The 13790-nt window shown below is 44.0% G+C and overlaps 1 protein-coding gene across 8 annotated transcripts in view; it reads left to right on the top strand.

Moving 5' to 3' along the window:
- The first annotated feature begins 223 nt into the window (after positions 1–223).
- Positions 224–13790, top strand: part of LMO7 (LIM domain 7) — a 219791-nt gene continuing 206224 nt past the window's right edge. For 3 of the 8 annotated variants that reach the window (XM_027557718.1, XM_027557717.1, XM_027557715.1), the window contains exon 1: positions 320–572. In XM_027557718.1, the coding sequence (XP_027413519.1) occupies positions 513–572 (60 nt within the window). In that variant the 5' untranslated portion in view covers positions 320–512. Of the gene's footprint in view, positions 573–13790 lie in introns of all 8 variants that reach the window. The other 5 variants (XM_027557706.1, XM_027557703.1, XM_027557716.1 and 2 more) reach the window with 4 other exon arrangements.

Raw genomic sequence — 13790 nt, 5'->3', positions numbered from 1 at the left:
CGGCGCGGGAGCGGGAGCGTGGCCCGGGCCACGGCCTTTGGGAGGACGGTGGCATCCCCTAGCCCAGACTGTCCGACCACAAAGGCGGCTGCGGCCGGGAGCCCCGGGGCGCCGTGGGGGTGGGGGAGCGGAGGGGGTACGGAAGCGGCGACTGGGCGGCCTGGGGGTGGGCGGGGGCGGGGCATGCCGGGAGGGCGGCGGCCTCGCTGCGACTTTTGAAGTCGAAACAGCCCTCGGGTCTGGTGCGGCGCGCCTCCTCCGGTCGCCCTCCCCGCCTCCCGCGTTCAGTCCGGTCCCCGCGGCGTTTTCGGGAGTTTGGAGACAGCCACGTCTTCAAGTTCTTGTGGTTCGAAACTTTGCCGAAGTTTCAACAACTTCGCAACAAAGGGAAAAAGACAACGTGCCCCGGAGTCTTGCAGCCGGAGAGAGGCCGGGGCATCTGGCCCGTCGTGCGCGGCACTGCCGCCTTTCTGCGCACCCACCACCTCTCTCTCCCTCTAGTTCTGGAAGGGATGGAGGAGGCGGAGGCCGATTGCGCCCTGGCGTTCGCCGAGGCCCAGCGATGGGTGGAGGTGAGTGCCTTTTCTCCTCTCCTTTCCGCACGAGTTGGCCGTTCTTGCCACTGGACTTTCAGCCGTCTCCCCGGACTTTCGCGGGCGCGGCGCGTCAGGCTGGTTCGCGCCGTAGTTCGGGGGACTTTCCGAGTTCCGTGTCTCTTATCATTTAACGTCCAGCGAAGCTTATCGCTGCCCTCCCCACAACTGTTTCCCTGAGTTTTCCCGGAGCGCCTCTGCCACGGCCCCGCGGGGTTTGGGGACCGCGCATCCCTGGGGACCATCCCACGTCCGCGGCAGGACTCCGGGGATGTCTCTGCAGGGGGGAGACGGCTCAGGGTCCTCGGGTGCCTTTTTCCGGCGATGGCTAGAAATGCAAACTTCTGAAATACACCAGCTTGGGCAGTACTGTGTGTCGGATGAGAGGGCGGATGGAGGACCCTAAGACACCTGTGGCGCCCCTGGAGCGATGCTTTCTCCGAGGTAGTTTCCGGAGCCCAGGTTGTGTAAGTTAGGGCGCGTGGGCTTTCCTAAGTCGGCATTGACAAGACTAAGATCTCCTGAAATCACTCACTCAAGGGTGGTTATTTACCCAGCTATGCCTCAAGGAGATCTTCCACTCCAGTCTTGGCCTTTAAAAGGAGACGGTCTCCTGGAATATCCAGGATCAGCGCCTTAGGGTTACTTTTGTCTGTGAAATGTTAACACCAGGACTTCTAGCCGTTATCTTTTTGGATGTCAAAGATGACTTTTATAATGATGCTGAGGAAGTTTTCCGAGCAGATGTAAATCAGGAACCACTGCTTGTTAGAGAAGTGTTGTCTTTACCAGCTTGGCAGTCATTTAGGGGTTATTGAAGCCAGGTGCTGGGCTATTAAACGTATTTAAATATTCAAATTAGGATTAAAGATTTTTCCATGGGAAAGACAGCATATTCAAGAATTCCATAGCAAACAGTACCTTAATTTATTTCTTCTTAAAGAATTAAGTGTATGTGGGGGAAAAAAGAATAAGCTTTAAATGTTATGGTTTTCACACTAAAGGAAAGTGAATGTCTCACTACCACCTAGCCAGTCGGTGGAGGGCGTCTAAGAAATTAGCTTTGCCATCATTTTGTACTGAAACTCTGAGCTGGTTTGAAGGTGACCTAAAGGTGTGAGGCGAGGGCATGGGGAGGTTGGGAGAAGAATAAACACTGTATTCTGAATTGAAATGAGAGTGGAAAAATTCCAGCTATGTAGTTAAGAGAAATAACTTCCCCCATTCATAAACCTTGACAAGTCAAGCCTTTCAAAGGTAGTTTTCCATTAGCAGTATGTGTACTGCATAATTTTAGAAGTAAAACTTGCCCTTGTTTGAGTGTTAGGGATGTAGAGAGGGAGAAGGGAAGAAATATGGGATACATTTGTGGCCAGACAGGGCTCCAGTGTGGAGGTTACACCTGCAAGTTCAGTGTTTGCTTACCTGTGATTATTGGTGATCTCACATCCTTTCCTTTTTTAGTATACAGATTTTGAGATCTCTGTTTTGGTGATAACTTGCTTGTAATTGGATAAGATTTCTGTGAGAAATTTGTGATAAACTTTGGGTTTGTGATGTGTTGTGATAAAGGTATCTCACGTACATGGTGAATGTGCTCATCTCCCCAACCCCCACCCCACTCCCCCAAAAGTGTTTGTCAGCAATGATTTGGTAACTTGGTAAAGTGTTTTGTTCCTCATTATCAGAAAACTGAATGTTTCTAAAGGCTATGCCTTATAATATGAATGTGGTTAACTCTTATGAAATTAAAATTGACTTCTTTTTCTCATGCCCCAGGGAGCAAGGCAGTACATTCACTGATGATATGTGAATAATTGACATATTCACCTATACTTTTGGTAAACTTGGGACATTAAAGTGACAGCTTGGTGTTCGCTGCTAGGTGTACGTTATTTCTTCAGTTAGTGTCCGAATGTATCCTTCTTCTTAGCTTTGTCATTACAACCGGGGCACATATTTTAAAATATTGCTCTTGCCAAAAGAAGCAGGATGAATGACTGTCTCATTGCCATAAAATATCTTAACTCTGAGAACTCCTAATTTGAAAATAAAATATTGATTGCAAAGTATATAAAGTATTTTGGAAAGCATGGACTATTATAGTATAAATCTTTCTCCTGCTGACTAATATTCTTGCTCCATTATGTTATACTTTACATACACTGAAGCATAAATGTTTCATTCATATGTATGCTTGTTTATGTATATATACATAATGCACATGTATGAACATATGTACTATGTAAATTATGTCATATATAGGCATTTATGTATATATACATATAAAACACAAATAGATATATCCTTGATATATGCTATCATATAGTGGGCTTCCCTGGTGGCTCAGTGGTAAAGAATCTGCTGCTGGTGCAGGAGACACGGGTTCGATCCTCTGGAGAAGGAAATGGCAACCCACTCCAGTATTCTTGCCTGGGAAATCCCATGGACAGAGGTGCCTGGCAGACTACAGTCCATGGGAAGTAGACAGAAGAGTCAGACATGACTTAGCGACTAAACAGCAACAACAATATTATAATATACATACTATATGTATTGTACGTAATATGACCTAATCAGCTACCTTTATTTTCAGCTGCAGCTTTGACTAACCCAAGGTCAAAAGACTCCAATAACCTTGTAAATCTTTGAAAGATAACCAGAGTCCATGCTGGTATGTCCTTGCCGTTTCTGTGCTCCATCAGCGATTTAAAATAACTAATGTATTACTCCCGCGACCAAAATTAAAATCATTTTTTGTTTTGGGAGGAAGAGGAGAAAGGGTAAGGTGAGGACTAGTGCTTGTTGTTCTGACAGTTATTGTCATTTTATGACTATTTCAAATTGTTCTTTGCTGTTTAAAAGTGTATATATACTTCTGTTTAGTTTCATATTTGAAATAAAAACAAATGTAGGAACATAACCTTCTAAGATAATTCAACATCATGATATTGGATTATTATCTGGTTGAAAATGCAGTTTGGAATATTAATAATGTAGCGAGCTAGTTTATGATTAAACAGTCATTGGAAGCCAGTGGTTTGGAGGTGATGGCAAAGGGGAAGCTTGAGTCTAGCATGGTCATGGAGTGGGAGAGGAAGTGGCAGAAAACGCACTCCAGACCCTCTAATTTTAGTCCTTTTCTGCAGCACCTTTTAATTTTCTGTACCAAATAGTTGCCCCGTCTTTCTTTTTGGGGGGAGCATTAAAAACCTGTAATAAACAGACAAAATGCCAATGAGATTGAAAACTGAACATTATTGCTCACTGCATTGGTTGGTTACCCATTTCCAGTCTGTGACTTTCATGTTCCTATCTAGGTTGAGGTTTAAACACAGCAGTAATTTTTATGACTGGAGCAGAACAGGCTAGTTTAATTCCACACCTTCCTGCTCCCCTGCCAGCCCTGTTATCTCTGGGTTTGATATTTTCAGTATCACTGTCACCCTGTAGAAGGACCAAAGAGATGCCAGTTGAGCTCATTGTCGTGCCTGGCACCAGAATATGAATCCTTCCCCAGTTACTTCCAGCTGGTCTGTTTCTCCACCTGCCCATTTATGTCCTTTAGGGATCGTGTGCTGGTCATCACTTTAGTGTGCATTTAGTGCTAAATTTTTAAAGAATTCCACTCTGTGGGTCTCCCACTGATAGTTACATAATCCGCCTAAGTGATGGCCCTCTTTTTCTCTGTAAGCTGTTTCCCTTCTATTGGTGGTTTCCCACCTGTGGTCTGGTGTGAAAGGATTTGCTGAGTGCCCTTGAGTCCTCGGTGCTTAGTGGTGTTGTCTGCAGACAAAACAAAGGTTCTCATGATTTGTACTGTTGCTTTTCAGATGGATGGAAAGTGTTGTAAACATGCATTTGAAAATCTTAACTGAATTCATAGAAGCATTTCTGGTAATAATATATGGTTTCAATGGACAGATATTAAACTTGAAAAGACTCTGATGATAAAGATTTGTTTAAAATTTTAAATGTTAGAAAGCAGTTCTTAGTGTAGCTGTTGAAACTGGAATTAGTTTTTCAGAACATAAATTGATTTTGATTTTTGTTTTCTGTGGAGGCATGAAAAGATTTTAAAGTCTGCATATACATTAAGCTGTGAAATGTAGCTTCCACAGCCCTTTACAGTCTGGTCTGTGGCTTTATGTCTTTGTTTTTGCTCATTTTGTGTGTTGTTATTTACATAACTGCCAGATAGCATAGAGATTAAGAGCACAGATTTATGCATTTATCCCCAGAACTTATTTACCTTACAACTAGAAGTTTATACCTTTTGACCACTATCATCCAATTCAGGATAACTATAATTAACATTGCAGTATAGCATATTTGAAAGTTGCTAAGAGAGTAAATCTTCATGTTTTTATCACAAGGAAAAGGTTTTCTGTAACTATTTGAAGAGATGGATGTTGAATAAGCTTACGGTGGTATTCATCTCACAATATATGTCAAATTGTTCGGGGATCCACCTTTCACCCATACAAAGCTGTATGTCAATTAAATCTCAATGGAAAAAAGAGAAAAAAAGCACCATTTTGAAATTAAATCTTTAAGTCGTGGCTAGCTTCTCAAATCCTGTAGGCCTCGGTTTTCTTCTTTGAGCCTCCAGTGGTGATGATGCCAGCTGGATGAGGTGCTGACTGTACAGAGGTTGTGTGTTAGTTGCTCAGTCATGTCTGACTCTTTGTGACCCCATGGCCCATAGCCCCCAGGCTCCTCTCTCCATGGGATATCCCAGGCAAGAATACTGAAGTGGGTAGCCATTCCCTTCTCCAGGGGATTTTACTGGCCCAGGGATTGAACGTGGGTCTCCTGCATTGTAGGCAGATTCTTTACCATCTGAGCCAATAGGGAAGCCCATTAAAAGTGTTCCCTAATCCTTGCTTGTGTTTCCCCATGCTCAGGGTGCTGATTTCTAACCTTCAGACTGTTGTGATTGGAGTACTCAGTACACCTCTTTATTCTTTTTTTAATTTTATTTTATTTTTAAACTTTACAATACTGTATTGGTTTTGCCAAATATCGAAATGAATCCGCCACAGGTATACATGTGTTCCCCAACCTGAGCCCTCCTCCCTCCCCATACCATCCCTCTGGGTCGTCCCAGTGCACCAGCCCAAAGCATCCAGTATCGTGCATCGAACCTGGACTGGCGACTCGTTTCATACATGATATTATACATGTTTCAATGCCATTCTCCCAAATCTTCCCACCCTCTCTCTCTCCCACAGAGTCCAGAAGACTGTTCTATACATCAGTGTCTCTTTTGCTGTCTCTTATACAGGGTTATTGTTACCATCTTTCTAAATTCCATATATACACGTTAGTATACTGTATTGGTGTTTTTCTTTCTGGCTTACGTCACTCTGTATAATGGGTTCCAGTTTCATCCATCTCATTAGAACTGATTCAAATGTATTCTTTTTAATGGCTGAGTAATACTCCATTGTGTATATGTACCACAGCTTTCTTATCCATTCATCTGCTGATGGACATCTAGGTTGCTTCCATGTCCTGGCTATTATAAACAGTGCTGCGATGAACATTGGGGTACATGTGTCTCTTTCAATTCTGGTTTCCTCAGTGTGTATGCCCAGCAGTGGGATTGCTGGATCATAAGGCAGTTCTATTTCCAGTTTTTTAAGGAATTTCCACACTGTTCTCCATAGTCAGTACACCTCTTTAATCTCCCACACTTGGGATCTCTGGTTGACCTTTGTGTGAGGCCTTTTCTGGGCTACCAAGCCTCTACCCGACTCGGTTCTTCCTCGTCTCTATTGCTTGTGTAGACCTCTCTTTCTGCACTCTGTGGTATAATTATGTCCATTTTTCCATGTTAGACTAGGTGCTAACTGAAGGCGGGAACAACATTTTATCCTGAGGATTTGGCTCAGTGCCGCATGTTTGTTGAGAGAAAGTACAGTCTTAGGGGCTGTGGCTTTAAAAATTTTTTTCTTTTCTTTTTTTGCCACTTTGCATGGCATGTGGGGTCTTAGTTCCCTGACCAGGGATTGAACCTGTGCCCCCTACCTTGGAAGTGCAGAATCTTAACCACTGGACTGCCAGGGAATTCCCAAGGCTGTGGCTTTAACAAAACGTATGGACCAGACTTTATCGACTATGCCAAAGCCTTTGACTGTGTGGATCACAACAAACTGTGGAAAATTCTTAAAGACATGGGAATACCAGACCACTTTACCTGCCTCCTGAGAAATCTGTATGCAGGTCAAGAAACCACAGTTAGAACTGGACATGGAACAACACACTGGTTCCAAATTGGGAAAGGAGTACGTCAAGGCTGTATATTGTCACCCTGCTTGTTTAACTTCTGTGCAGAGTACATCTTGTGAAATGCAGGGCTGGATGAAGCAGAAGCTGGAATCAAGATTGCCGGGAGAAATATCAATAACTTCAGATATGCAGATGACACCACCCTTATGGCATAAAGTAAAGAAGAACTAAAGAGCCTCCTGATGAAAGTGCAAGAGGAGAGTGAAGAAGGTGGCTTAAAACCCAACATTCAAAAAATGGAGATCGTGCATCTGGTCCCATCACTTTACTGCAAATAGATGGGGAAACAATGGAAACTGTGACAGACTTTCTTTTCTTGGGCTCCAAAATCACTGCAGATGGTGATTGCAGCCATAAAATTAAAAGACGCTTGCTCCTTGGAAGAAAAGCTATGACCAACCTAGATAGCATATGACTTTGTCAACAAAGGTCCATCTAGTCAAAGCCATGGTTTTTCCAGTACCCTGTATGGATGTGAGAGTTGGACCATAAAGAAAGCGGAGTGCCAAAGAAGCGATGCTTTTGAACCGTAGTGTTGGAGAAGACTTTTGAGAGTCCCTTGGACTGCAAAGAGATCAAACCAGTCAATTCTAAAGGAAATCAACCCTGAATATTCATTGGAAGGACTGATGCTGAAGCTCCAATACTTTGGCCACCTGATGCAAAGAACTGGCTCATTGGAAAAGACCCTGATGCTGGGAAATATTGAAGGCAGGAGGAGAAGGAGATGACAGAGGATGAGATAGTTGGATGGCATCATTAATTCAATGGACATGAGTTTGAGCAAGCTCTGGGAGTTGGTGATGGACAGGGAAGCCTGGCGTGCTGCAGTCTGGAGTTGCAAAGAGTTGGACACAACTGAGCAACTGAACTGAGCTGAACTGAAGGACCGGGATTCTTCCCTTCTCCCAGTGTCTGAAGCTGAGCTCTTCACTTTGGCAGTCGGTTGGGAACAGTTACACGATGTGCCTTCCTCTGGGTGCCAGTGTGTGCTTGCCTGTTCGCTCAGTATTTCCTTTTCTGCCCCAACCCTGTTCCTGAGTGAGGTCACTCTACTCCTGCCTTCTAGTTAATGGTTTCCCTCATGGGACTTACATTCAGTCACTTTGTTATCCAAAAATGCCCTTGATGTGCCTACTTTGTACCAGGTATTTGCTGGGCTGTGCATGTGTGTGTTAGTCACTCAGTCGTGTCTGACTCTTCAACCCTGTGAATGTAGCCCGCCAGGCTCCTCTGTCCATGGAATTCTCCAGGCAAGAATACTGGAGTGGGTTGCCGTGCCCTCCTCCAAAGTCTTCTGCATTGGCTGACAGTCTCTTTACCACTAGCGCCACCTGGGAAGCCCAGAGTTGCAGTTTACCTCAAACGTAAAGGTCCATGCCCAGCAACCTAATAATGTTATCAAGTATTTTTATAGCTCAGGAAGGTTTCCTTGCAGAGGGCACATCAGTCTTTATCGTTCCACTCTTCTGATTTCTAGCATCATAGAGTGCTCAGGGCAGTTGTGAGCAGCCAAGAGGTGTCTTCATGTCAATTTTTTTTTTTTAATTCTTTATGCAGCATTTTAGTCTTCCGTGGTGGCTCAGACAGTAAAGCGTGTGTCTACAATGTGGGAGACCCAGGTTTGATCCCTGGGTTGGGAACATCCCCTGGAGAAGGAAATGGCACCCCACTCAAGTACTATTGCCTGGAAAATCCCATGGACAGAGGAGCCTGGTAGGCTACAGTCCATGGGGTCGCAAAGAGTCGGACATGACTGAGAGATTTCACTTTCACTTCTGCAGCATTTTACTGTTTCTTGAACACATACCTTTATTTAGCAAATAAGGAGGAGTCTTAGGGCAAGAGGGTTGGTAAGAGATGAGGGCGTTCACAAAATTCTCTTGGGAAGGAACTGATTCACACAAACCGGGAACCAGGGTTGAGATGCTGTTAGAATCGCTTGACTCCGAAAAGTGTAAACACATACGACAAGGTATTTCCTGAGGAAATGGGAGGATTCTAGCAGTGTCAGTCATCCTGATTCCTTTCAAGGTACTGGTATAGTGAAAACTAGAAATGGACCTTTTCTTAAAGTGGGGAAAAATACCAGGAACTTGCACCTGTCATAAAAAGAGTGCTCTTGAGCCAGCTAGAGAAATGAACTCACTGGGCCAAAGGCAATGAATGATTTTTTGATTCTTGATAATGTGGGAGCCCTGGGTTTAATCCCTGGGTCAGGAAGATCCCTTGGAGAAGGGAATGGCAGTCCACTCCAGTGTTCTTGCCTGGAAAATCCCATGGACAGAGGAGCCTGGTGGCCTATAGTCCACAGGTTCGCAGAGAGACGGACACGACTGAACGCAACTAACACTTTCTCTTTCACACATCACCAGGTTACCCTCTGAAAGCTTTGTGCTAATTTGCAGCCATGAGCAGGGGTAGGGGGTTCCAACCTCTCATTATTCTAACCAGAATTGAAGTTGTCATTTGCATTTTCCATCTAAGTAAATAGATGAAAGATGTATGTTCTACTTTTTCTCAGATCACTAATGATATTTATCTAACCAGTAATGAAAAAGTGAAGTCGTTAGCCGCTCAGTCGTGTCTGAATCTTTGTGACCCTATGGACTGTAGCCCACCAGGCTCCTCTGTCCATGGAATTCTCCAGGCAAGAATACTGGAGTGGGTTGCCATTCCCTTCTCCAGGGAATCTTCCTGACCCAGGGATCTAACCCTGGTCACCTGCACTGCAGACAGATTTTTTTTACTGTCTGAGCTGCTAGGGAAGCCCCATCTAACAGATAACTCATTGGGTTTCTTCCAGTGAGGAAGGGTGAAGCTGAAACAAGGAGGGTTTGGTCTTCCCTAAAGGCGGTCACAAGAGGTGCATAGGGCCCCTGGGCTCCTGAGGTGAGTCTCTAGAGTCATAGGCATGGTAGGGCCATCGAGGAAGTGTCTCCTGATGGTCCCACTTTGCTTTTGGTTGTTTGGAGATAGACCTGTCGCGTTCTCCACCTCATCTCCAGTTACGAGAGGAAAAATGGAACAGTCGGTCATCATGAGGAGGCAGGGCACCTTGATGTTGCTTCAGCCATTTGCAAAGCACAGAAAATCTTAAAGCTTCTCTGAGGCTGAGAGAGGAGTAATGTCCGGAGTGTGTGGCAGGGAGTATGCGATTCATTCAACCCATCGGGGCAGCCCTCACCCGCTCGCTCTCTCTGGATGCCAGGGGTGCTTCGGGTGGTCCAGGGTTTCTCTTGAGACTAATTGACTCCTTTTACTGCCTCCTTCCTTTTAAAATCTCTTCTCATGTGCAGCCTGGATGGGAGGGGCATCTAGGGGAGAAAGGATACGTGTATGTGTATGGCTGAGTCCCTTTGATGTCCACTTGAAACTGTCACAACATTGTTAATCGGCTGTACTCCAATACAAAATAAAAAGGTAAAAAAAATCACTTCTCAACAGCATGTGAGTTTTAGAAAAGCACTGTTTTGAGAATGTTAGTTAAAAACCAAGCAACATCAACACAATTACCTTTTAGTTAGACTGTTTTAGTTCAGAGAAAATAGAGTGTAGGTTAACTATTTCATCTGTTACTGTCTGCAGACTGAATTTCCTGTATCGTTCCCATGGCCTCCACTCCCGGATAGAAAGCTCTCATGTGCTTGTTGAACAAATGAAATTTTGCATCCAATCAAAGGGTTGACTGATTTAATTGATGTCTGGAGATCTCCTTAAACCTGTCAACTGTCAGTAATGTATTTGAGCTGAAGGAAATGATAAATTATGTGTACCTGTGTTTACGGTCGCTGAAGGTAATTGTTGGCTATGTTTCTTTAAAAACACTCTCGATGTACCCAAAGCCCTTAGTAAGGATAATAGCTGTCATCTCTGCACAGCTTTGAAACAGAGGTGACCACACTCACTCTGCCACTTACAGATGAATTGCCACACGGCCCCATAAACAGCTTTTTCAGAAAGTGTAAAATCCTCCCCAATTGACTTCTCAAAACCTGGTTCTAATTCCTGAGTACAAGATGCTCAATTTGGTGCTTATGTGCATTTAGATGGTGGTGCACAGCCATAGACATCACATCTGTCTCTAAGTACATGGAGGATTGTCTTAAGGAGAGAGATTAGGAAAGTTTTCCCTGGGCTCAGAGGGCCAGGTGGTGCAATGGTAAAGAATCCGCCTGCCATTGAAGGAGACACAAGAGGCGTGAGTTCAATCCCTGGGTTGGGAAGATCCCTTGGAGTAGGAAATGGCAACCCTCTCCAGTATTTTTGCCCAGAAAATCCACTGGATGGAGGAGCCTGGTGGGCCACAGGCCATGGGGTTGCAAAGAGTCGGACACGACTGAGCACGCACACAGAGGGCAGAACTGGTAATTACTAAGTGGGCACAGTGAGACTTTCAGCTCAAGTATTTTGAAGACCTTCTGTAAATAAAGAGCAGTCCTACACCAGAATGGACTGAATTGAATGGTGGCTTGCCTCCTAGTGAGGGTTTTACAAGAGTAGGTGAGTAACTGACCATTGAAGCAACCACTGTTTTTTTTTTTTTAATCACATGAAAGACACGTGGCTAGAGCATTATACTTACATGGTTTTATAATGAAGGACTGTTATTTCCCAAAGGTGTGTGTGTGTTTTCAGATGAGGAGAAAGAAGGATGAAAGGTAAAATAATTTGCTCAAGGAAACACTAGAACTAGTAAATGGTGGTTGGGGATTTGAAACCAGGCAGTCTGACTCTTAATCAGTATACCGTATTGTTCACGAGGCCACTGGTCAATAAATCGTGGTGAAGGATTTAGAAATCAGGAAGGCAATGGGCTGTTGGTCTTCATTCCATCTACAGCTGTGCGATTAGCTGCTTTCTGTTTCTGACAAGTCCTGCACACGCAACAGGTTCTGTCTCGTGATGTTAGTGCCTGGAAAACTCATGATCGAATATTATTTAAGCCACAGCATTGCTGATAGACACTCAAGTAATTGCAGACTTTAGATTTGTATGTTCTGGTGTATGTTATGTGTTGTTCAGTCGTGTCCAACTCTTGCAATCCCATAAACTATAGCCCACCAGGCTTCTCTGTCCATGGGATTTCCAGACAAGAACACTGGAGTGGGTTGCCATTTCCTTCTCCAAGGGATCTTCCTGGACCAGGGATTGAACCTGTGTCTCTTGTGTTGGCAGGCAGATTCTTTACCCCTGAGCCACCAGGGAGGCCCTCTGGTGTATATAGGTGCTTCATAAGCCCTTTAAAGTGTTAAAAAGGGGAAGATTTTTACATCATGACATGAAGCTATACTTTAGGTTAGTGTAGGAGATAAATGATACCTAACTAGCTTCTTCTCTAAACAACTTACAAGAGTCTCAATTTTTTATTTTATTATACCTGATTTTAAGTAGCCCATGGTATAGCAAAAATTGTTCAGACTGTGACTATATAGTGCTTTGAGATGTATGTCACGGTTTCTGATGAGCCATGTGTGTGTGCTCAGTTGCTTCATTTGTGTCTGACTCTGTGCTTCCAGGGATGGTAGCCCACCAGGCTCCTCTGTTCATGGGATTCTTCAGGCAAGAATACTTAGTGGGTTGCTGTGCCCTCCTCCAGGGGCTCTTTCTGACCCAAAGATCAAATCTGTGTCTCTTGTGTCTGCTGCATTGCAGGCAGATTCTTGACCCACTGAGCTACTTAGGAAGCCCTTTGATGAGGGCACTTTCTGGTTAATGTTTTAGACTTGTAAGGACTGAAGCACAGACCATGATAAAAGATTCCACATTTTTGACTGGATTTAAATTTGACTTAGGTGTCTGAGCTGGGAAGGGAATATCTGATTTATTTTATTATAACACCATTTCATAATATTGAAGGGAAGGGCAGTTGTTACTAACCTTGTAACAAAGTTTGATTCTGGAATTCTTCTTTGTTTTAAAGTCTCTCATTCTACCTGAGGAAGGAGAAAATAAGCATTTTTGCCTTTACTTCTTGAGTGCTGTTTTTTGATTAACTTGGAATTTTACCCTGTTGCCTGTAAAAATATCGTCCATGTACCAGTAGCATCAGACATAGTTGACCACACCTTGCTTCTTGCAACATTTTTTGCAATTGCCCTCTGGGTTTTTCTCCCATTTTACTTGATATTTCTGGTTTTCCTTTGTAGACTCCTAATTCGTCAAGTAAATATCAGACTCCTGGGGTTCATTCATCTTTCCGTTTCACCTCTTCTTTGTCTACAACCTCTCCCTTGCAGGCGTTATTGGATCCATAGCTTTGTACACCTTCTGTGTGCTGATAGCCTCCACATATATATTCTTGACCCTGACATTGTTTCTAAGACCCACCTCATACATGTATGTGTATACACACACACACACTCACACACACACACTCACACACACACACACACACTCACACACACTCAGGATTTCCAGTTGTAGGTCAAATATATTGGCACGTCACACTTGGTTCAAAACAAAATTCTCAGTTTCTCCTCCCAACTACTACCTTCTCATTCCTCTAATGTTTCCCATTTTAGTAAACGACACCACTGGTCACCCGCTTGCTCAGGTTCCCAACTTCAGAGTCATTGTTGATGCTCATTTTGATCACATCCCACATTCAGGCTGACAAGAAATCCAAGTGGCTCATATCCTCAAATACACCCAGAATCTGCCCCTCATTGCCTGCTTTTTCCAAAGTAACAGCCAGGTTCCTCCTGAAAAATGTGAACCAGAGAATTTTTTATTCAGCTCTTCCCTCTCTGCCCTCCATAGTGGATACCGTTATGTTGAGAACAAAATCTGAATTTTTAACCCACATTTTTCAGGGCCCCACAAGACCTATTTCCCCACAAGACCTATTTCCTTTTGCCTATCTCATCTCTGCTCCCTCTCTCCATCTGCTTGCCATGCTCC

This window comes from Bos indicus x Bos taurus, chromosome 12 (assembly GCF_003369695.1).
Source record: "Bos indicus x Bos taurus breed Angus x Brahman F1 hybrid chromosome 12, Bos_hybrid_MaternalHap_v2.0, whole genome shotgun sequence".
Taxonomy (NCBI): Eukaryota; Metazoa; Chordata; class Mammalia; order Artiodactyla; family Bovidae; genus Bos; species Bos indicus x Bos taurus.
Note: the sequence above shows the minus strand (reverse complement) of the source record. Positions and strands in the feature narration are given on the sequence as shown.